General features: G+C 42.8%; 1 protein-coding gene across 3 annotated transcripts in view; it reads left to right on the top strand.

The window, feature by feature from the left end:
* Positions 1-24,676, top strand: part of grin3ba (glutamate receptor, ionotropic, N-methyl-D-aspartate 3Ba) — a 91,150-nt gene that overhangs the window by 43,986 nt on the left and 22,488 nt on the right. For all 3 annotated transcript variants that reach the window (XR_005203581.1, XM_037746598.1, XM_037746599.1), the window contains exons 2-7: positions 4,198-4,898; positions 11,324-11,820; positions 13,449-13,720; positions 14,374-14,610; positions 18,051-18,197; positions 18,500-18,645. Coding sequence is in view for 2 of the 3 variants with exons in the window: in XM_037746598.1 (XP_037602526.1) it covers positions 4,198-4,898; positions 11,324-11,820; positions 13,449-13,720; positions 14,374-14,610; positions 18,051-18,197; positions 18,500-18,645 (2,000 nt within the window). In the remaining variant the exon portion in view is untranslated. The remainder of the gene's footprint in view (positions 1-4,197; positions 4,899-11,323; positions 11,821-13,448; positions 13,721-14,373; positions 14,611-18,050; positions 18,198-18,499; positions 18,646-24,676) is intronic.

Genomic DNA, 24,676 nt, shown 5'->3' with positions numbered 1-24,676 from the left:
GCACTGGATGTCGAAAATAAACACAAATTCTAGCAGACAGCCTCAGCGGATTTGAAGATCTGCATTTACCCATACATATATGCATACATTACACACACATACATTACGCATCTAGTGTGTCACAGGGATAAACACTGATGTTGCCAGCTTATTTTTAAGACATGCTGGATTAAGCTGGAGTGATGACTGGCAGGGATTTCATTATTCTTGTTACACTGAAATTCTTCAAGATGCTACATGTTAGGATTTTGTCATTGTTTGATTAACGATCGTTTCAGCCTGTTTTGAGAATTAGTGGCAAACGGCTCTTTATTAGATTCATAAAGAACATACAATGTGTGTGTGTGTAAAAGGATATTGTAATGACTATGGGAATTAAATGGAGGCTAGCTGGCAGTAAGCTTTTTGGAGCTTACCATGATTTGGCATCAGCGGCTAGCTCAAGAAGTGGCCGGCTGAGCGGCCAGCCCAAACCACATTTGAGACGTCCGATTCAAGTTTTGTTGTTTGCAATTGGTCCGTTACATAACAATATGGAGATGGTCGGCTTAAAGGAACGGTGTGTAACAATTTGGGGGATCTATTTTTGGCAAAAATGGAATATGATATAAATAAGTATGTGTTCTTTAGTGTATAAGCACCTGAAAAGAATCGTGTTTTTGTTACCTTAGAACGAGCCATTTACGTCTACATATGGAGCGGCCGCCATGTTTCTATGGTAGCCCAGAACAGACAAACCAAACACTGGCTCTAGATAGGGCCATTCAGGTTACCATTTTTTTCACATCGGTCACCGTAGTTCTCCTACACGCTTGGTACATGGGAGAAGTTTTAGTTGGTTGCAATTAGGTTTATTAGGTGATTTGTTAAAAACTTTCCAACCGGCCGTCATCAGCCCAACAACCGATGATTCCCGATATATTCATGCAGGTGTGTGCGTGTCCCCCGGGAGATCAGCTGTTCTAGTAACGGAGCATCATAAAACACATTTCATTCAAACTCAACAGAAACAAAATAAAACTCACTAAAACTGTCTTGGTTAATCTTTCCAACAATCACCAACTCTGGTTTTGTCGAAATGAACCCTTATTTCACTGAGTTACATGTGAAGATATGCTGGCTCTGCACGTCATTTGGGGGGAAATTACTTTGAAAATAGATTCAGAATCATCAGAAAATGGCTGAGAGAGAGACTTCGGCTGACAAACATTGTCCAAACAATCGCCCACAAGAAAAACAGTCGATGGCTGATATATTGGTCCATTCGCCCAGCCCTAGTTGCAATCTGCAAGCATGCGTTCAGACCAAAAACAGCCCTGTGTTACAAAAAAAAAATACAATGGGCTGTGTTAATGGTAGCATGTTGCTAAAGGTGCTGGTGAGACATTGAAATAAGTCCAGTTTGAGTGACAGATTAATGTGTTGAAGGCTTATCAGATGCCTAAACACGGTACACCAGTTTATAACCCTGTGAGACAGAATTTGGAAGGAATTCTGGAAATTTCCCACGTTCAACCTTTTGGACTGACCACCCTGTGTTTTTGTTTTTTTGCCAAAGCCGTCTGCGTTGGCATCACCAAAGTGGCCTCATTTAAATGAATGAGTTGGCTGTATTTTTTTTGTTCATTGCTGTTGTCTTTCTGATCACGGCTTAACAGTTCTCAACACAAAACAACAAACAGGTGTAGGCTCTCTCCCAGCCCAACAGCAGCTCAACAAAGTCGACTCTCCACGCTGCTACGCAGGACTTAATACACCTAATAAGAGCCCGATATTAAACCTAACACAGGTTGAAACCACACCTGGGGTTGTGTTTACTCAGAAACTTTTAGTGATATTTCATACTTGATGCTGTTTTGTGTTATTATTAATGTACATTACCTTGAACAAGGCTTTTTCGAGAAAGTACATCACATTTGTACCTATAAGCACAGCAGAAAATGCTGCTTGGGAGTTATTGCTCTAATATATCACTGGAATTAATTGTGCCAAAACATTCAAATGCAGTCAAGAAGGGACTGCGGTTGTAATAGGCAATAACTCCAGTGCTGTTTTTTAAGTTTCATTGGGTTGGTGCTTGTCACGTTTGATTGCCCCCCAGAATTTCCGAATAAGTCCTTCCTCCTCCAGTCATAACAGCAGAGTGCTTCCCCGTCTTATGGACTGGAACTCATGCCTTCACGAAAAGCCTCATATCGCCTTATCTCCTCAGAATCACATCACAGCTCCCACATCTGCCTCCTCCTTTCCCTCTAATTTGCTTTCTCTCCTAACGGCAGCAAGTACAAATACAACTCCTCTAATGCTCCGGTTTCGCTCTTGTCATTATTCTCACGTCCCCGCTCTTGAAGTAATTCTACCGTTGTGCTCACTGTGACTCGCTCTGGATAAGAGACGCCGGCTAAACGCCTCAAATGTAAATGAAGTTGTAAAAGCATCTCTCTAAAAGTCAAGCAAGTTAGCAGTAATTGTCAGCGCCAGAGAAATAATAAAGTAATGCTGGTGCAAAACAGCTGACACAGCTGGGATGTCGCGCAGATGATCATTATTACAATTAATTTGACAATGATATATCTGGTAAGATTCCGTCTCTGATTTTATAACAAGCTGTATTCACTAGGAGCATGATTTACAGCATTTTGTACACGCTCATCTTCTGTTTGGTCACATCGTCTCGTTTTTGCCATTTTTTATGCATACTTTATTCAGAAACATAACATTAATATTTGTCCGTACATTAATATTTAAAGGATAGCTGGCATAGATTGATCGTGCCCAGAGCAATGTAGAATAAGAGCAGATATATACATGCTAATTCCTCCAGCTGCCTTGAGGCTGTTTTGATCTTCTATCGTCACATTTTGGGCGCTTTGGGATTCTTTGACAAAATATGCGTGATGTCAGTTTAATTCCTGACAGTAATGTGATGAATCACACCTGTAGCCGGCACCTCTTTCCTATCTCTATTCCTGTGTGCCGCCTGCCGCCGTCTCACCAACAACCCACCGCCACCGCCACCGCTACCTTTCTGGCCCCCCGTTGAGTTCAAACGGAGAGTCCTATTTTCACTTGTCCCCCTCACACACACTCCAAGCCTCTCTCAGGAGGATAAACACATACGCCGCATTAATTCAGCCGTGTCTTTGCAGACTTCTGTCAAATATATATTTTTTTAACTCTCTTAAGGGACTCAAGGACTCTCAACAGAGGGTCCCTCCGTTTACTTTGTACTCCCGGGTGGGATATTTCCATTTGAATGGATGCCTGTAGGTGTGGGTTGGGTTTAGATATCTTCAGATACACGTGTGTGTGTGTGTGTGTTTTCCAGAAGTTTCTTCATGCATACTTTATCTACCTGCATTGATTTACAGTACATGCACAAATTTAATGAAGTATTGTTCATGCTTTTGGTGTTTTGTGTGCACATCCGCTCCTGCATATGTTATAAAGATGCTGAAAATGCGTTTGTGCCTGAGGGTGTTGTTTACGAGCGTAGTGAATACCTATCATCTCGCTTCAATGAGGAAGTGCAAATCTTAAGTCATGTTAAGCTAAACTTTGGGCTCTCTGTATAAAAGCAGTCCCCCCCCCACCCCCCATCAACCTTGCCTGGAGCGCTGATAGGATGAAAAATGGATAGAAGCCCCAAAGGAAGCAGGGGGAAGGTCCATCTGTGAGCTGCATTCAAGGACAACAGTGTTATCCAGTTTGGAACAGTATGAAACAAGCCAGTGTTTTCAGTGGGGTTTGGAAACGCAGGGCTTCGGGATGAACTGTGGATGCTACTGTTGTCTTGCCAAGCCAACTGTGATGTTGCAGATTAGACGCGAATCATTGACTCCTTGTTTGAGTCGGCGCGCCTCTCTTTCTCATTCAGAGTGAGAGATAATGAACAAATGTGACTGATTGTTTTTGATCAGTGTTGTGGTGAATTACTGCAGCAACAGGGATTGTTTTTGCAGCACTCGGGCGCTCATAAAAGCTGCGTTTAATGTGATTTTATGTTATTCAGCCCGGAGGTGTTGGGGTTCGGTTATACCTATTAATCTCTGTTTTGCTCTTGTTTTCTCTTCTCTCCCGTTTTGTTCCCTCCTCCATCATTTTACTTTTATCTTTCACACCTATAACTTTCTCACTTCTCTCCTGTCTTCTCTCTTTTTTTTGTTCCACATTCTCCTTCCCCGTCCTCTCTGATAGAACCGATTCCACCTGCAGATGTCGGCCCGTGTTCCTCCATCAACGCTGGGCAGCCTGCTGCTGGCGGTCCTGCAGGGGAGAGAAGGCGACAGGGACAGAGGAAGCCGGGGGGAGAGTAGCTGGGGAGGAGCAGCTGTGATCTGCCCCGGATGGGAGGAAGGAGGTGAAGGGTTGCTGTCTCACCTGCAGACGCACAGCGGTTCCAACTGGCATTTGTGGGACATCATCAACCTGACCCTCGTCTCCGGGGGCGGGGATAGAAGAGGGGAGAGCAGGGAGGAGAAGAAGGAGGATCAGAGGGAAGAGGAGGCTTTGAAGATCCTCTCCACCCGTTTCCTGCGCTCCCCCTCTCCTATCTCCTCCGTTCTCCTCCTGGGATCCGACCCCGAGTGTCTCTCCTCCGTCCTGCGGGCCGCTCAGCGCCTCGCTCCATCGCTACCGGCGCTGCAGTGGATCATGGGATATCCCTTGTCTCCAGATTCGCTCCACACTCTAGGAGGTCCCCTTGGATTGTTAGCCTACGGGGAGGTGGGCCGCAAGCCGATTAGCTTCTACATCCGGGATGCTTTGCAGCTGATTGGCCGCGCGGTTACCGCGGCGACCATGGTGAGGCCGGACCTGGCGCTGATTCAGAACATGGTGAATTGTTACGACAAACCAAACCGACATGAGGTGCCCTCTTCAGGACAATATCTAACCAGGTAAATGCACACATGCACTGTATATACACATTAAATAAAATGGGTCAGTTCACCCAAATTACAAAGAAACATATGCTTGCGTTTACCTCCAGCAGTATCTGTCTATGCAGATCATTTTGGGTGCAATTAAGTGCAATTAAAATTCAATTTTGCTATAAAAACATCAGTATCACTCATTTGTATAATCTAGGATGTGCAAGAGCTTGATGCCCGATACGCTAGTAACCTTGAGATGTCTGCTTGGTCTCCTGGGCCGGAGTCGATAACGTTACTCGCTCCAGAGTTAACCCCTTTCACTTCACTAAGAAGCAGGGAAACAAGACACATTTCTGCACAAACTGCAACTTCCACTGTACATTCACTGATATTCTCAAAGCTAAACTAACTCTCTTCTGCTCCACTGCTCGCACGTTTTCTCACACACTCGCTGCCGCCGCTGCTCTCTCTCTCTTGCTTCACCACTCACTTCCGATCTTTGCACTGGCTCTGCTATACTCCCACAACACTAGTTTTCCTCCGACGTCGGTCACATTCTTGTTATGCAAGACGGGCTTCACTAGATATAACTTTTTTTTGTGTGTGTTTCTGTGGAGTTTGTGTTGGAGTCTGAGTTGTGGTGGCTAAGGCACTCGCGAGCGTGCATGACGTCACATTCGTGGGATTTTCCCCGAAAAACAGGCCCGGGTTCTTCACATTAAAAGCAGTCTACAAGCTGATAGAGGAAACCCAGAAAGTCGCGGAATATCTAATTTTTTAAGTTAGGATACAATCTTTTCACAAATTGGCAGTTAAAAAAAGGATTTACATGTGTAAAAAGTTACATACAGTCCCTTTAATTTTGTGGCACTTTGCTAAAGGTCAAGAGAAAGGTCAGTGCCAAAGCAGTACCCTGCAGCTGGTAGCGATTTGTTCAAGAAAACTTCAGCAGAGTTGACGATAGAGAAACTTATTCCTCTTCCCAAAAATGGAATATATTGCTTTAGGCGGCAAAGGATTAGTAGTGGTCTGGTCAGGATTTGGCCACAATTACTCTCTTTCACCCCTGCAGCCAATAGGCCAAGCAGCCCTATTGGCTGGTCACTTAAAAATGCTTAGCCGAGGTTCCAGAAGTATACACATTTAAATCACCGAGTGATATATGGAAGAAAATGACAAACTGCAATTAAATTCCTCGGGTCACACCATAAATGTCTGTAAGCTCGTTAGCTTTCTGACTGACGCTTTGGCATCTTTGAGGGGAGTTGCTGGCTCCAGTTGTGGTACTATACGCTTCGGCTGCTGCCCTTGTCTGTCCTCTGCACCGCGGGGGTGGCTCCTTCTGAATAGCGCTGTCATACTCGGGGAGGGGAGGAGGTCTTTATGGCATACAGATTCACAGACTGACACCGGGGAGTTTTGTCTGTTCCCACCTCGCTGTTGCCGCTGCTTCAATCCCCGCAGCTTTTAAAAGAGGCCTCTGACAGCTTTCATAGGTTCTGTCAAGGTGCAGTCTGTGATAACGCATACACACACGCAGTAAAAAAATATATTGAAATACGTAAATGTTTTCACTTAAAGCGGAGAAAACTAAATCCTCGCATTTGTGCAAAGCAAAAAGAAAAAAAAAACATGCATACATTACAACCTCTCTTATGTGGCTGATACTGAGTGATGCACTGGAGCCCCCTGCCATAATCTCACTCCAAAGTTAAGTATCTCTGCTCTGCCGGTTGACATGGATATTTTATAACGGTGCAGTGGATAAAACAGCGTGTATCCAACTTGTGTGGTCATGTGGTACTGGTGAGAGAAGGATTTGTGGTTTTGAGCTGGGCCCACAGCAAATATTGAACACACACGGCGCCTGCCAGCTGAGAGTGATCATCAACACCACCCACATACTCACAAGCTGGATTCTCACAGCGTTCCCTCCTTCTGCAGTTAAGTTGAGCTCTGGGATGCCAGAACAATTTGGCATGGAGGGCCAGAGGCTAAAATAAGTGGAGTGGGAGTTGGGTGACAAAGCAATATTATTGAGACATTCATTATTAGAGTTAGAAACAAGTTTATTAGGTTTAATGTGATTAAATTGCTCAATTTCAGCCACGCTAGCAGCACGTCCCTATGGATGGCAAGCAATGTCGGTTGGTCCGGACTGAAATTTTTCAACAACTATTGGATGGATTGACTTTAAATTTTGTACAGACAGTCATGACCCCATGAGGATGAAGCCTACTATTTGGTAATCCACTGGCTTTTCCTCTCGGTTGATATTTGAATTTTTTAAAGGAACAGTGTGTAGCATTTACGGGGAGCTATAGACAGAAATGGAATAATAAGTATGTTTTCTTTAGTGTGTAATCACCTGAAAATAAGAATCGTTGTGTTTTCGTTGCCTTAGAATATGACATTTATATCTACAAACCAAACACTGACTCTAGATAGGGCGATTTGCATTTCCACGTTTTAGTGTCGGCCACCGTAATTCTCTGACATGCTTGGCACACGGCAGAAGTTTCAGTTGGTTGCAATCTGCAACCTCACCGCTAGATACCGCCAAATCCTACACACTGCACCTTTAAGCGAAATGTCTGAACAACTATTGGCTAGATCGTGTGTTTATGTACCACACTGGATGAATTGTATTAACGTTGGTGATCCATAAACTTTCCATCTAGCGCCATCGTCAGGTCAAAATTATACCTGCAAATTCATGACATTCCCATCAAGCCTCAATTGCTAACATGCTAAACTATGATGGTAGCCATGGTAAATATTATACCAGCTAAACGTCAGTATGTTAACATTGTCATTATGAGCATTATAGAGTGCTGATGTTAGTTAAACACTAATGTTGGGCTGCAACTAACGATTATTTTCATTGTCGATTACTCTGTCGATTATTTTAATTTTGATTTTAATTATTATTGTTGTTTGGTCTATAAAATGGCAGAAAATGGTGAAAAATGATTGATCAGTGTTTCCCAAACCCCTTGTTTTGTCCACAACCCAAATAAAAAATAAAACAGAAAATATTCACATTTAAGAAGCTGGAATCAGAGAATTTAGATTCTTTTTTTCTTAAAAAGCTACTTAAACCGATTAATCAATTATCAAAATAGTTGGCGATTAATCATTGCAGCTCTACGCTAATTTGCCTAAGTATGGCCTTAAAGAGCTACGAGTGTGGTAATGCTTTTAAAGTGACACAAACTTCATCAGAACACCAGGGAAAGTCACAATCTTTCTGTGGAGGGCCAATTAGGAGATAATCTAGACCACCAGAATAGACTATTTATAGTAAAGTCCTCGATAATATAGTGTCAGTGACCTTTGTTTCTGGCCTGTGAAAGACCGATAAAACAGTCGTTCTATCGCACTATTCAAACCGGTCCAGTTAGACTCCATGCCCTGCAGTGTACTCGCTGATTCTTATCCCTTCCACTGCAACAGCCAGACATGCCATTGCTCCGGAGAGCCTTAACAAAGCTGAAGGAAGTAAGAGACTTCCACATGGAAAAGGCAATTAACAGCTCAGTGCCCAAGGGACAGAGCGAGGGAGGCGGGGAGGGAGAGAGGATGTCTGGAGATATAAGAAAAGAGAGGAAGGTGTGAGGGAGGAAGAGCAAAAGCGCTGGTACTGTTTTTGATTCAAAGCAGCAGACCAATGAGGATAAAAATGGAGAAACTAGCCACTTTTGAAGTTGTTCTTACAAATGTCCAGAATCAAAAAAAATCCCCGGGTGCGTATTCCCAAAAATACATTAGAGAGAAAGGATGAAGTAGTCAAAGACAAAACAGACAGATGAAAGGCAGGGGAAGTAGGAAATAGATACAGGAAAATAGGAATAAAGTCAAAGAAAAGGAAGGAGAAAATTGTGCAGGAAAAGGATGTGAAGGAGGAGAGCGAAATACAGTAGATGGAGGGTTGTTGTTATCGGAGTGAGATCTGCCAGTCAGTGCCATCTCACTCGACACGGCTGCCACGCTGATTCCATCTCCCCCGAAGAGATTAAAACCATTGAAAAACAAGCCAGCTTCGTATCCACCGAGACAGACAGAGAGGGAGTAAACTTCCCTCCAAAGTAAAAGAGATGTAGGGATAAGGGAGTGAGACACATGCCTGGGACTCTCTTATAGAGTCATCATTTACCGGCCACTCTGCTGACATTTACTTTCAGAGTGTGTAAACCGGGGCCAGGTGTTAGTGAGAGGGAACCATCCCTCTCTGACACCACTTGGCTGACTTATCAACCTGCTTCGACACCCATAGTCATTCTTTAAACGCAAGCGACGCAACACAACAGAACCCATAACTAAAAGGCGTCGCTGCTTAAAAGTGTGCTCTACCTTTCGCACCCCCTGCTCTTATCTAACGCTCCTATCTCACACTCTTATCTCCGGGGCACGCATCCAAAAAGTGTCACAAACTGCGGGAAAGGGAGGCTTCGCACTTCTCTGCTCACTTAAAGAGATGTAAAGCGAAGCCCTACGGTTGATTTTTTTGTGGCCAGCCGCAGCCATTACATTATAGTATATGAGTCTGGAGTGGGTTGGCTTGATGAATCTGCTGTCTGTGGGATATGATGATTCAGCCGCGCTATTACCATGAGTGATTTCAGCTCAAGGCAAGGCTAGCACTTCCGCTTTATGGTCGCAGAGACAGAGGGAGCCGCTGATGAGGAAACATAAGTTAACGTGGAATGGGATGTGAATGACTTTCAAATCAGTGGCATTTTTAATCAGCTCTTAAGAATTATGGGCGCACGGAATGGGTTTATAAATGGGCATTGTGCCGTTGAAGTTAAATCGCAATGTCAAGAAAGAGGGCGATGGAACAGAATACGCAAAATCTCACATGCATTCACATGTTGTCTGGTGTGGTGCAGACGGGCTGTAGTCCGGCCCAGGCTTTAGAGGTGAGGTTAATGACCCTGGTGATCAATTCAGCCTTTTTCATTTTCCCTCGCATATCCCATATTTAATGGAGAAAGTTCTCCAGCTCATCAATTCAATATATAACTTGGGAGACGAGAGAGAGGGAGAAAAAGAAACGAGAGGATAAAACAAAGTGCAAAAGGGAAAAAAGGTATTTTTCTACCAACTTTTTTTTCCATTAACAGGAAGGAAAACTTGCCATTTCTAGCTTTGACCCAGACATAATCAACATTCCCCGCACGGTTCAACGACCGCCCCGAATGCAGTGATCCCTGCATACTTTAACATTTAAACATACCATACACAGTGACCCCGCTGTCAATCCCCCGCTAATCAAGACACGATCAAACAGTACTTGAATGGTTTCACATTGATACATCACCTGGCGACGGCAACACGATCAAATGCTAAGCAAGAGCTAACAGTCGCCGCGTGGTTCAAGAGGCCAGGGCAGATTTATGTGCGGACGGGGATTGCTCTTCTTAATTTATTCCGCCGTGAAGGACCAATGCGGGGCCGCCGGGCGAGTGAGACGAATGGCAATGACTGTCGGTATGGACTGGCAGATAGGAGGGGGACCCTCACTGCACTGCATTAACTTTTAATTATGACTTTCTGGGCGATGCAATTACCCATCTGAGACTAGATTTGCTAAAGCTCCACAACCAGACCATGCCCGTCTGGACCCTCGTTTTGTAACTTTTTTCTTGCTTTTTCCACATTTATTTTTTTTTTTTTCATCTGGGTAGTTTAGTGTTGTGTATTACTGCGTGCTACGTTTCTAAACTGCAATTGTTGCAGGTACCGGGCTGCAGCACCCATAAACAGCTAAATCTGTCCTGAAATACAAGAAAGAAATTATGAGATGGGGAGATGTGGTTTTCCTTTGCCGCCATTATTTATTCACAAACCACATTCAGTCCTCAGGATTCACTATTACTGCACATTTTCCGTCTCTCTAGACACATTTTCCATGTTCATAAAACACATAATAATACAATAAACAAACACATTTTGTCGCTGCGTCCACTTTTCATGTCTTTACATTTGACTTTCCAAATATGGTTTGGCTATAACTGCCTCATAATAGCACTAACACACACAGATACTATCTAGTATCACTTGGACTTGCCCATAACAGTACTATTAAAAAAACATATTGCATAATCTATGCTTTTTAACAGCTTTTAACACAGTTTTTAACAGTTCAAAATATGTGCTTACACTTGAACAATAATGTATATAGAGCCAGGATTTAAACATAACAAAAATAGTGGAGGCCTGTGGCCCAAGCTCACATTTTACCGCTAGCATAACAAGTGTGTGTTCGCCTTTTCTGTTACTCTCGGCGGGCTTTACTCTTGTGAAAGTGAAACAAAGTCTTTCTCCGTTCATTATACTCTCTCACTTGAACCGAAATTACTCCTCAGCATTGGGCATCACACAAAAACCCAGCATCTTTGTTGTCTCTCGCTTATTGTCTGTCTGTCTCTCTGTGTTCCCTTGAGGTTCCTATCCAACACTTCCTTCACCGGGGCCACAGGCCTGATCCAGGTGGATGCCGGCCTCTCTCGGGTCCTCTCCTCCCAGCTGTTCCACGTGTGGAGCCTGAAGAGGGGCGCTCTCGGCCAGCCGGCGTGGGTGACTGTGGGCCAGTGGACCCGAGGCAGGTTGGAGCTGGAAGGGGGGATCCTGGGACTGGTGGGAGGGTTCAGGAGCAGCCAGGGGCAAGGTCTCGGAGCCGGTGTGAGGGGAGGGGACGGCCAGGGGGACGGCAACGTCGGAGGACGCTGGAGGCCGGGAGAGTCCGTCGAGGGACACCGCTTGAGGGTGGTGACACTGGTGGAGCACCCGTTTGTCTTCACGCGGGAGGTGGACGAGGACGGATTGTGTCCAGCTGGTCAGCTCTGTCTGGACCCCAGAACCAACCGGTCCGACATAATCCAGGGCCTCTTCAACCAGCTGCACAACCCGAACACTACGGTCACAGACTGGGAGGGGACTGGTGAGTTCTGTTTTGGCGTTTGAGCTTAGAATACTGTATTGGTGAAGCATGAATGAACTCATGTACTACCTATCAAAAATACATTTGAATTTGTAGGAGGCATCAGTTATAATTTATGAAAATTCGAAGCTTCTCTTATGTAAACTGTTGGCTTAGATCTCATTGCTACATCACTGGCTACTTCTCTACAACTTCTCCTCAAGTTTGAAATGGATTTTAGAAGTAAAATCAATAAGGGATCATGGCTGCTTTGGCCAGTCCAGTTCAAAACTATACAGGTGCAATGTCAAGGGCTCATCTCTACAGCTCAAGCTCAATGCAGAGGATTAAAGGCATTAAATCAATAAGAGATCAAAACTACCGTGTCCAAGAAATACCACGTACTATATGTCTGACTAAGAAGACTATTGGCTGCCTATATAGCAGTAAAATATATAAGGCTTCTTAACTTTCTTTGACTTGAATCAGCAGATGGCAAATGGAAGACAGCTAATCGAAATTTCTTTTGAGGATGACATAGGAATTCATAAAAGTCCTTATGTTAGTGCTAACGCAGACCTTTGTGCCAAGTTTCAAGATCAATTGGCATACTGCTGAATGTTGATTGACTGAGTTTGCAAAGAAAGGTTTGCCAGAAAAATCAAAAATGGCAAAAAAAGTGTAATAATTGATATTAAAGCCTGTCCATCTTGCCAACTTCTCTTTTTATCCCCAAACAAAAGTACATGGGTCAGAGCGGCTGTGGCTCAGTGGGTAAAGCATCCTTTAATCACAAGGTTGGCCGGCTCCTACTGTCTGCATGTCAAAGTGTCCTTGGGCGAGACACTGAACCCAAAGTTGTTCCCTGGGTGCTTTACATACGAAGTGGACGTAGTCACCATGACGTCACCCATTGGTTCATGGACTGGCATTTAAAGCCTTGAGTTCGGTATTTTGGCCGTCGCCATCTTGTTTTTTGCAACCAGGAGTTACACAAGAGGGTGGAGTTATGTACAACCGAACACTGAGTTGTAAAATATATTTTTAGGCAATCAAAAAGGTTATAATTAACCATTCATGAACTGAAAACACACTGTGAAAGGGTTAAAGTTGTAAGACGAAAACACGGACAACTCCCAGACTAGACAACGTCGTGGTAGCGACCTGTCAATCACAACGTAGCCACGCCCTAAAGCATCCCCTGCTTTATGGTCTTTTTGACTCTAAATGGGACCATAGTTTACTAAATGAACATCATGCTGTATTGAAGAAGACTTGAAACTAGCGATTAAGACCATAAACTCGTGTTTACAATGTTTACTGAGGTAATAAATCAAGTGAGAAGTAGGGTCATTTTCTCATAGACTTCTATACAATCAGACTTCTTTTTGCAACCAGAGGAGTCGCCCCCTGCTGGCTATAGAAAGAATGCAAGTTTAAGGCACTTCTGCATTGGCTTCACTTTTCAGACCCCGGAGGTGCCCACTGGTGCAGAGGTCAAATTTCATGCATGTATATATTTTTCTAGCCCAGGTTTAGTGTGACTAAATGTATTAAAAACACACAAGCACAAGTATCCTGTGAGGATCCGTGAACATTTCCATATCCTATAGATACATTTTACATTATCTTCACTTCTTCTCTGTCAGACCTACCGGAGGACCTGAGGAAGTGCTGCTACGGGTACTGCGTCGACTTGTTGGAGAAACTGGCAGAGGACATGGGCTTCACCTTTGACCTTTATATCGTGGGAGACGGGAAATACGGAGCGTTTAGCGGGACGGGACGCTGGACGGGGCTGGTCGGCGACCTGCTAAGTGGAACCGCTGATATGGCCGTCAGCTCGTTCTCCATCAACTCTGCCAGGAGCAGGGTCATCGACTTCACCTCGCCCTTCTACTCCACCAGCCTGGGCATTCTGGTACGGCTGCTCAAAGTCATCATTAAGAATTTAGAGTTTGTATTTTAATGATTGTGGAAGAAACGGGGCATGTCCTGAAAATATACTGCATTGTGAGTCAGTCAGCATCTTCAGTGTTACTTTGATTTGTCAATCTCCCTCTCTCTGGCTGACACTGTTTCTGTGTGATTTGACGATATGGTCTGCAGCTACTGAATTTCACCCTCACGCCGAAGAATACGGGATCATTAGTTGTGAATAATTAGTTTTCTGCGTTTTCAGCGGACAATTATGAAAGTTCAAAATGAAAGGCAGTTTAAGAATCTGTATAATGAGTCTGAGATGCATTTTTGCGAAGCCGTCTTAGAGTCCTCAAGCATGCTGCAGTTATTCTTTGATTTGTTAACATCTCCCTCTGTGGCTGACAAACTACGATGCATAATATGATCTGACAATACGGCTCCGTTAGAAAAAAGTGATTTCTTGCCCTTACAAACTGATGAATGGAACCAAATAAAAACAATGTATGCAATTTTTTTAAGAGTAATTATGCCTAGGAGTGTTTAAGAGAAGTTTACTGACAAGATCCTACAAACTGGAGGTTGAATTATAATCACAATTCAGTGCAAAGTACAATACAAGCCCGTTTCTTTTTCTCTTTTTTGACCTACCAGGTTCGTAGCCGGGACACTGCGGCCCCCATCGGAGCCTTCATGTGGCCTCTCCACTGGTCCATGTGGGTGGGCATTTTTGTCACGCTGCACCTCACCGCGCTCTTCCTCACCTTGTACGAGTGGAACAGCCCCTTCGGCATGACACCCCACGGCAGGAACAGGCTGCGCGTGTTCTCCTACTCCTCCGCCCTTAATCTCTGCTACGCCATACTGTTTGGACGGACTGTCGCCACCAAGGTAAAGCAGCTCTCCTCTCTGTGATAAATAGGCATCATGCAGGGTGGGGCATGGAATGGAAAATGCAGAGAAAGAGGGGAGGGGATGTGTATTATTGTTAAAGAGTACACAAACAGTGACGGCAAGTCAAAAGAGGAAGTTAGAGCGGGAAAAGGCATGGCGAAAGATGATAGAAATGGCCAGGCAGGGGACAAGATTGATAGGAGAGAGGTTAAGAAGGTAGGCAGTGATGAAGTGGAGAGGTACAGGGAGGATAATGCACATACAGGGAGGGAGAGGGGAAAGGGTAAGTGGGCCGACAGAGACTGAAGGAGTTATGGGGAGGATGATGGGGATGGATGAAGGTGGAGAAAGCGGGAGCGGGTAGAGGTTAACTCCCCGAAGTAGTCGGACTCAAACTTGAAAACAAGAAGGCAGCGAGGAGAGGGGCGACGGGGGGGCGGGAAGGTGAGAGTGCAAATTGTGAAATGGGCTTCAAAAAGAAGGTAATAAGGAGGTTGACAGAAAGATGGCGAGATGGGGTTGAAAGGGTAAGTGGGCAAGCGGAGAGAAGGATCAGGATGAGGGTGACGTGGAGGTGGGCAGACGGAGGATGATGTAAAGGTGAGACGGTGGGCAAAGTTTGAGCGCCAGGTGGTTAGTACGATGTGTGAGACGAGTGATAAATGGACTTAGACTTCTGAAAAATACGTAGCAAGGTGAAAAACAATGTATTGCCCTTCAAAGATTTGAAAAAAAAAAATCCTTATTTTCATGTCATTTGTTTGGTGTAAATACGTAAAGAGATTAAATGCACCTTTGCAGTAACAGCGTTCTTCAGAAACCTGTCAGATTTGAGTGATGGTGTCACACACCCGACGCTCTACGGCGATGAAAAACAACTGTCCTCTGCATTCGTTGTTTTTTAAACAGCAACATACGGTGCCAAAATCCATCATTATGATAACTTGCTCTTCAAAATGTTCATGCAGCACATGACAAATAGCCAAAAACATAATTTGCTTAAATTATTCCTGTCTCCTAGTGAGTATGCACGCCATCATGATATTTCTTTAATCACACTTTTGTCCCTAAAGGAAGCAGTGAACATGACTTGGGTGGAACCGAGGCCAAGCGATTAGAGAGACCTTCCCGTAATTGAAAGGTCGCAGCAATGTGTCAGTTAACAGGTTGTGTCTATTAGTAGCAGTGTGACCTGTTAAAATGCCCTTGAGCAACACTCTGAACCTCTGTGTGCTGGGTCACAGCCAAAGAGTCATGTTTATTTAGGCTATGAGGAGGACAGTGGGAAAGTAAATCGATGGCTAAACTGCTAATCAGGGCTGGCACATGCAACTAAAATCCTGTCAAGTGCGACTAAACATTTTCATTGGTCGCCCCGGTGCGCCTGACCGTAGTTCTGTTTATGTGTGTGTGTGTATGTGTGAAACTGCACACTGTAGGCTACTTTACAACTCAACCTTAAATCATACCGGTAATTCAAAATGAAGAGAACTATTACTTTCACACACATACGGGTATTTGGGGTTGGCGTCGTTGTTGTTGGAGATGCAGACATAGACGGTACAGTGTGTAAAAGAAATTATTGTCTTTTCGTTTATTTAATAACAGGAGACAACTTTACTGATAATTTCTTCTCAGCCAACAGCTGATCTGCTCTGAGCGCATTCACCGTCACTCTCTCTGTCGCTCGACCACAAACTCGCTGCACATTACGCTACTCTTATACCAACATGAAGTATAAACGGGAATTGCACTTAAACCCGGTCTTGGCCATTTTCACATGGTAATACTGCGAGTATCAAAGCTTGGCGTGGCATTTTTACAAGTGTCTTCATCTGCTCTCATTCGCAATGCGGGACAGCGACGTAAAGTGGCCCCCTTGCAAACCCTTACTTCTACTGACCCAACATGTTCGGCGGAGATGACCTCATCTGACTTCAAAAACATTTATCTGCACCTTTATTCTGGTTTACAATCATTTGAATTGGCTAATGTATTATGAAATTACAATGTGTATGGGAACTGACAAAAAAAGAGAACGCTTAAAATGCATTGATGCAGCACAAAAAGTTGCTGTGAAAAATCTTGGGTGCACCTAATTTATGTACTGGTGCAACTAAATGAAATAGTTAGGCGCACCAGTGCAACCAATGTAAAAAGTTAGTCTGGAGACCTGCTAATAATAGCTTAATTCCTTGTTCTAGTCACCTTTATTGTATTGATCAGGTTTAATGGTCCTCAATACAAATTAATCAAATCGAAAAACTCTTTTTTGTTCTTTCCAGTAACCAAAAACATGAGCAAAAGTGTAAAAAATACTACATTAGCTTGTGAGATTACAGGTTAGGTAAAAAAAGAATCTGTTCAAGACTGTGTAGTATTTGCTCACTGTGGGAAAACTGGCCCTGGATACTAGCAGAGGTTCGCTCTGTTCTGCTCTGTATTTGATGTTTGGTGTAATATTTCAGCAACCCCGACCAATGTTACTTGAAATACTGTTACGTTTGGCAAAAGTTAGTCTGCGTTCCCTCAAGCCTTTTTTCTCTTGTAACGATAAGTAAAAACTTTTTGTTTGAATAGTATGTAAGCGGTCAAACAGGTCTTACATAATTCCTTTTCCCTGGGACATACAGCTTTTGTCTCACTATTTAAGCATGCTATTATACAGTGTGTAGCCATCGAGTGTACAATTTAAGTTTTGAAAAAAAACTTCCCAAAAACCAATAGGCTACTACTGCAGTCTTTGAGCTTTTAGTGTGCATCCTCGCTTTCTCCCCTTTTTAATTCTCCAACTAATTATGCAAAGAGTTGAAAACACAACGAACACCTCCGTAATAATGGGTTACAACCTTGTTTGTATAATTAATGTCTCATTAATCCTGAGCCTTTAAAACACTAGAAATCCATCTCTTTTCTTTGGTTAAGTGGGTTTTAATTGGTGGAATAAATAAATGATCACAGTGTTCAGGTGGATTCATTCCCCGAGGCAGGCAATTTCATGGAAAGATATTTCTGATGTGCCTCAAAAACAGTCGCACTGTGTTAGATCCTCTCCTCCGCATTAGCTCCTCGTCGGGTTTGTTTTGATTAAACTTGATTACTCCGGGTGAGATTGGGATTTTTAAGGAGGATGATAATGGAGGGTGAGAGCCTCGGGGGGTTTCTGCCTTTATGACATCACCTGAAAGCACCTTTTGTCACACATTTGTATTTTTAATCATTTTAACCCCTGTACAATTTTGTTATCTCAGTTTCCTCCATGTTGTTTGTTGTTTCATTTTTTTTTGTCTTGACATCGTGCCATCTTTCAGATATTTTTAGATTCATTCATCATCAAGATCAGCTATTCTTTCCTCTATTTGATTTGTTTAATTAATTAAATAATTAGGCAAAAAGCTAAACAAACCCAAACCGAAAATTCTCTCTCCGCTCCGCAGACTCCTAAGTGCTGGACGGGGCGTTTCCTGATGAACCTTTGGGCCATCTTCTGCTTACTGGTGCTGTCCAGCTACACCGCCAACCTCGCAGCAGTCATGGTCGGGGAAAAGACCTTCGAGCAGGTCTCGGGAATTCATGACGACAAGGTCAGACCGCATGCAAGGACACAAACTTGCAACTGCATGTATATCAGCACCCCCCTCCTACACACACACACACACACCACAGATGCATGTACACACAAACTAATCTTACACAAGGACAGGCTAATGAGTATAGAGTGGAATTATTTGTGGAGGATTATTCCATATCCCTAAATGCTTTAGGGAGTTCAGTTTGATATGAACACCATCATGATATCCATCCCCCCCCCCCCCTCTCTTTCTCTCTCTTTATCACCTCCACCACCATCTCCACCCTCTGTTCTACCCATGTGTCATTTCCCCAGCTGCACCACCCGTCCCTGGGCTTCCGATTTGGGACGGTGAGGGAGAGCAGCGCCGAGGATTACATGAAGAAGAGCTTCCCCGAGATGCACGACTACATGCGACGCTTCAACCAGCCCACCACCCCAGAGGGCGTACATATGTTGAAGTAAGACACAATGTACATTTCTTAAAAATAAGATAAAGGACCTCATTAAAACCTCTCATTGAAATGCACTCCAGACCTAAACAATCCAGTCACGTTTACGTCTGTTATCTGTGGTTGTCTGTATTCTGGGCACTTATTTTTTCATGCGACACTGTGCATTGCAATTCTGTCTAGTGACAACAAGAGCAAACTTGGCATATTTACAGCCACCAGAGGCAATTTAAATACAGAACATACTGTGAAAATCATCCCGTAAGATAGAATTCACAGGTGCTGTTTCTCTAATGGCCTATGGAAAATACTTAATACAGTTCATGATGTCGCCTGGTGACATTCTGGTGGCATACTTGCCAACCTTGAGACCTCAAAAATTGGGAGGATTTCCAAACCAAAGTGGGGGGTCTGGGGTTCTCTCAGAAAAATTTGAGTTTCAGAGACTTTGTTTCCTGCATTCTGGTGACTTTTAAAGAATGAAAATGACAAAATAATAAGTGCACTACAGCAGCAATTTTTGTTAAATAGGCCTACTTTAATTTTACTTTTAATTCTCAGGAAAGAAAACTGAATAATTCCGCCCCTCTGGCATGAACTTGTGTGAATCTCTGGTATGAACCAGGCTAATATTCATGAGTTTTCATTAGGGCTGTCAAAGTTAACGTTAAGAACGCAAATTCATTTTAACGCCACTAATTTCCTTAACGCATTAACGCAGTCGATCTTTCGGAGATGGTAGTGGGCTCAGTTTTAAAGCTAGAGTGAAACTAGAAAACTTAAGGAATCCATTGGGACCAACCATGTCATATTAGCCTGTCAGGAAGGAGGTTGAATAACGCTCTGAACTTGTGCAAAATATTTGCGAGGAAAAACTGTCATGGCCATTTTCAAAGGGGTGAAAATGGGTTCTATGGGTACCCACGAGTCTCCCCTTTACAGACATGCCCACTTTATGATAATCACATGCAGTTTTGGGGCAAGTCATAGTCAAGTCAGCACACTGACACACTGACAGCTGTTGTTACCAGTTGGGTTTGAGTTTGCCATGTTATGATTTGAGCGTATTTGTTATGCTAAATGCAGTACCTGTGAGGGTTTCTGGACAATATTTGTCATTGTTTTGTATTGTTAACCAATAATACATATTTACATACATTTGCATAAAGCAAGCATATATTCCCACTCCCTGTTGATAAGAGTATTAAATACCTTAAGGTACATTTTGAACAGATAAAAAATGTGCGGTTAATTAATTAATCACTCACTGAAGACCCTTTCAGACACAACGCGACAATGTTACCACTGTGCTCTGAAACCCGTTATTTCCAGAGGCTTGCGTCACGTCATGTGATGCTGTGATGTGCAGCAAGCGCACCAGGAAAAGACACTATTGCCGTCCGGGTGGAAACAGTAGGGCTTATGGCTTAAACACGCTGTACAGTGCCAGAAACATGTAGAGATAACAGAAAGGTGAAAAATTGGGAGAATTGTGACCCCGGTAGAGGGCAATGAAAAACAGGAGTCTCCCGGGAAAATCAGAAGGGTTGGCAAGTATGTCTGGCGGTCATCCATAAACGGTGAATAATGGAACAACTCCTTGGATGTGTGCAGATTATCTGAATCACCAGTCGCACGCCTTTCAATTACAGTCGGATCTGATGTTTTAATCAAAACTTCAACAAGCCCACAAATCAAATGTCAGACTCACAAAATGTGTCACCCGACGACATCATCAAATCAAATTTTGGATGCTTTTATTTCCAGCTCAGGGAGGCTGTTTTTAATGTTCGTACCTGCTGACATTCCTATCTGACATCAATGCAACAGCTCAGCGTAGCTCAATGTAATTTGTGTTTTAAGGTTGATCTTCCCTTTGATTTTTATTCCCACCTGCAGTGATGTTGTGTCGAACCCATCAGCGGATGTTTTCTTATTATAGTGAACACGCTGTTTGCTTTTTCATCTGACAGAGATACCGTCACATACTCATCACTTTGTGAGCTGCGTATATATTTACACCCCTGCATTAGTATGAGCTCCTCCTTATCCAGAGACGTTTTAGCACAAGGTTTAAATGAGGTGAAAGGCTATGAATTACATAAATTACATTTAAAAAAAAAAAAAAAGTCTACCCCATTTGAGAGGAAATATTTTTGTTCATTAAAAGTGTTGAATGTAGAGATGAAATGAGGGCCGAGGATGAATTGATGAATCGGGTGTCGAATGGGGATTATGAGAAGATGAAAGCAGGAAGGCGAGTTTATTTATATATCACAATTAATTCACAAAAGCAATTTAAAGTAATTTACATAATGCATTAAAACATTGAATAAACTCAAATTTAATGGATAGGAACAATTTTAAAAGAAATTAAAAATATAGAAAAACAGGGAAATGAATAGATCAGGATGTCAGAGAGTGGTTGTGGTTCATTTAGAGGCACTAAATAGTAATACAGTTTATTTGTATAGCACTTATTAAAACAAGCATTACAAATTGCTTTACAGCAAACATAAAACTAAATACATAATAATGTTTAAATAACCAGGCAGCATGAGGAAAAAGAGGAATAAACCTAAAAAATATAGGTTAATTGCACTGCACTTTATTCTAAATGTAAAGAGTAAAGTACCGTCTAACTCAATAGAATAACCCTAAAAAATAAAGGAGAAATTGTAAGAAAGCTTTTTGATCAAGATAAGGCTTCAAATGCAATTTAAAAGAAGATGCTGATGTAGCAAGCTGGAGTCCCTCAGGCAGGTCATTCCACAGCCGAGGAGCCCTAAAGGCCCAGACACAACAAATCAACATCAAAGAAATAGTGGCAACAAAGGTCGACTATTGCGTCACCTGTGTCTTGGCCAAAAAGTTGTACTCGAACACACCACAAAGATGACAGCCAACTAGCACGTATACGTTCAGCACCTGTGTGAGATGAAATAACTCTCCCCGCTAGCAGTCTGTATTTGTCATTCAAAAAGGGAAACCGAAAGAACGAGGACAGCAGATATACTAGCTGTTGTTATGATACCTAGATGAAATAAAGCGGCGTTTGCTGATCACTTTCACGTTCGTTGTGAAAGTATCTGTGTATTTGATTGATCAGATGAGATGAAGATGAAAAATGAGAAACGCCTTCTGTGTTTGCCCACTTGACTTTACTCGTTGGCTTGCTTTCCTCGCTCTTCTTGTGCACTGATTCGCTTAAGCTGAACAGCCAATCAGAGTGATTTTTCTCACTGCCGAATTAACATGCTGAATCAGCTAAAAAAACTCTGACACAGGCAGACTAGAGCCAACGGTGCGGGGACACACCACAAAAAATAGGGCATCAGACGCTCACTGACGGCCCCAAACTGGCCAACGGCCAACCGTCGGCTAGATATGTCAGGGCCTTAACAGCAAAAGCTGGGTTCCCTTTAGCCTTTAAGTGTGAGGTGGAAACAGTCAGCAGGTTTCTGCCTGAGGATCTCAGGCTGCGTAGTAGTTAGTAAGGGGACAGCAGCTCGGATATATAATCTGGGGCCATGAAGGGCTTTAAAAGTAATAAGTAAGATCTTAAAATCAATCCCTAAAACAAATGGGCAGCCAGTGTAAAGTCATTAAAAGTGGAGTAATGTGCTCTCTTTCCTTGTTTTTTGTTAGGAGTCTTGCTGCCGCATTTTTCACAATTTAGAGTCCATTAATTGATGAGTGATTTATACCTGTTAAAAGACCATTATAATAGTCCAACCGTGAGGAAATAAAAGCATGAATAATAGTTTGAGTGTCGTTAAAACTCAGCATTGGTCGTATCCTGGCAATATTCCTCAAATAGCAGTAGGATAACTGGATGACCTTGTTAGTGTGATTCTCAAAAGTGAGGTTATTTAAGAGCACACCCAGGTTCCTAACATTTTGTCACCACGAGAGGACTGGATATTGAGATGCAGATTATCAGGATAAGGAGTTTAATTTAAGAAAATGTAACATAATATCTGCTAGACAATTTGTAAGGCTGGAGTTTGTAGTTTCGGTAGCCTTTACTGGGGAGATACAGCTGCGTGTCATCAGCGTAGCAGTGGAATGAAATTTTATGTAAAGTGGAAACCACTTATAATAATCACGTCTGTCCAGGTCAAATTGATCACCATAAGCAGATGATTATTATAACCAAATTTGTGTTGTTGTGCATCATTCCTCATTCAGATTACCATCCAACTGATATTTGTATATTTATTACATGAATACCAAGTGATGAAAGAGACCGCTTCGCTATTTTCTGGCTCGCTGCCAATTCTTCTGCCTTTTCCCTCATCGGAGGTGAGACATTGCCGTTTTTGGTCGGCTCTGCAGCGCGAGTATTTATGCAGAACGGCGCCCCTTTATGGGGCTCCTCGTTTTCTCACTCGGTAGTGACGTGGCGCGAGGCGGGGCCTGGTCTGCCTGTGTGCCGCAGAGTCGTTTGAAGATCGGTAATTACGTATCGAAGCATTATCAACCACTTGACGAGAGCGGCTTCAACCGCAGGTGCTTTCCCCGTTTATTCAGAGAAAATGACTTTCTTTTTCCCGTTTAGATATGAATGTGAATGTAGCTTCAGCCTCAGGTATCCAGCCAGAAAGCAGACGGTCCGCTAGGCAAAATACCATGAGACAAAATTCAATTAACGTTAGTCTAACATAGTTTTAAAATGTTTTTCCATATGTTGTCATGTATGAAAAGACCCAAAATGAACACTGTAAGCGGACTACTTGATTACGATAAGTGAATTATTTAAACAGAGTTTTTATAGGAACGCTTCTGTCCCAAGCTTTTCGATCCATATAAGCGGTTGATCACTGTAACAGTGATCACTATAAGTGGTTTCCACTGTATAATGTGGCCAAGTTACTGTATTCTGATGGATCGAGGCCGGATGTTTTAATGAGATGTTTGCACACAGGCAGTCTCCAAATATTCTGGGACGCAGCCAGAGGATAAAGAGCTGTTAATTAATCACATCCATTACTTCACAAAGAAATTTAGGAGGTATTATATCTACAAGGCTGGAGGAGTGTTTGAGGTGCGTCACAGTGACCATGAGCTCATTCAAAGAAACTGGCATAAAACTTGATAAAGTAGCACGGTTGGGGCAGGGAGCTTCAATAAAAGAATCAGGAGCCACAATTTTTGATTGTATCTTGCTGATTTTAGCATTAAAAAGGTTACAAATTTAAAGGTCCTGTATTGTGAAAAGAGAGATTTTCATCTCTTTTTTATTATAAAGCAGGTTGAAGTGCTATATAAATACTGTGAAAGTATTGAAATGCTCAATCCATGGAGAAATACATACAGTCCGTATTCAGATATTGTGCCTTTGAAACAAGCTGTCAGGATTTTTGTATATTTGTGATGTCACAAATCTACAATATTTAGACCCTTACACAGTTTTAAACGTAAACTTTCTAAATGTGTCCCAGTTTATTTCCGGTTGCAGTGTATGTGAATGACATCAGCTGACAGGAAGTAAACATTGACCCAAGCTGTTGCCTAGCAACGCAGTTCCGTTGCAATTCCATTGCAATTCCGTTGATATGCTTTAAAACGGAGCGTTTCAAATAGAGGGTAAATACAGGCATATTCAGGCAGACAGTATTAGGAAAATAAAGTTTTTTTGGAACATTACAGCATGTAAACAAGTTCTAGTAGAAACATAAAATGCAAGTATGAACCTGAAAATGGGCATATGGGACCTTTAAGACATTCCTCACTAGATGACTAACACTGATTAAAACATACCGGATATAAAAGATGGCCCACAGTGTTAAAAAGAGCTCTGGGGCTGTGCTTATTAGTAGGAATTAAAACAGAGGAATAATTGGCCCTCCCATTCCTAACCTGCTCATTAAAACAAACTATCAACTCTTTCATTTGTTGATAATGTGTTTGAAGCCTTGTCTTCCTCCACCTCCGTTCCACCCTTCTGCAATCTCTTTTATGAGTGTGAGTGTCATTATTCATCCAGGGTGCCAATCCTATACTACGTTTAATTCCTGTCTTAAAAGGTGCAACAGGA

Source organism: Sebastes umbrosus, chromosome 16, assembly GCF_015220745.1.
Source record: "Sebastes umbrosus isolate fSebUmb1 chromosome 16, fSebUmb1.pri, whole genome shotgun sequence".
NCBI classification, from domain to species: Eukaryota; Metazoa; Chordata; class Actinopteri; order Perciformes; family Sebastidae; genus Sebastes; species Sebastes umbrosus.
The sequence above is the reverse complement of the archived record's forward strand: the minus strand, read 5'-3'. Positions and strand labels throughout refer to the sequence as shown.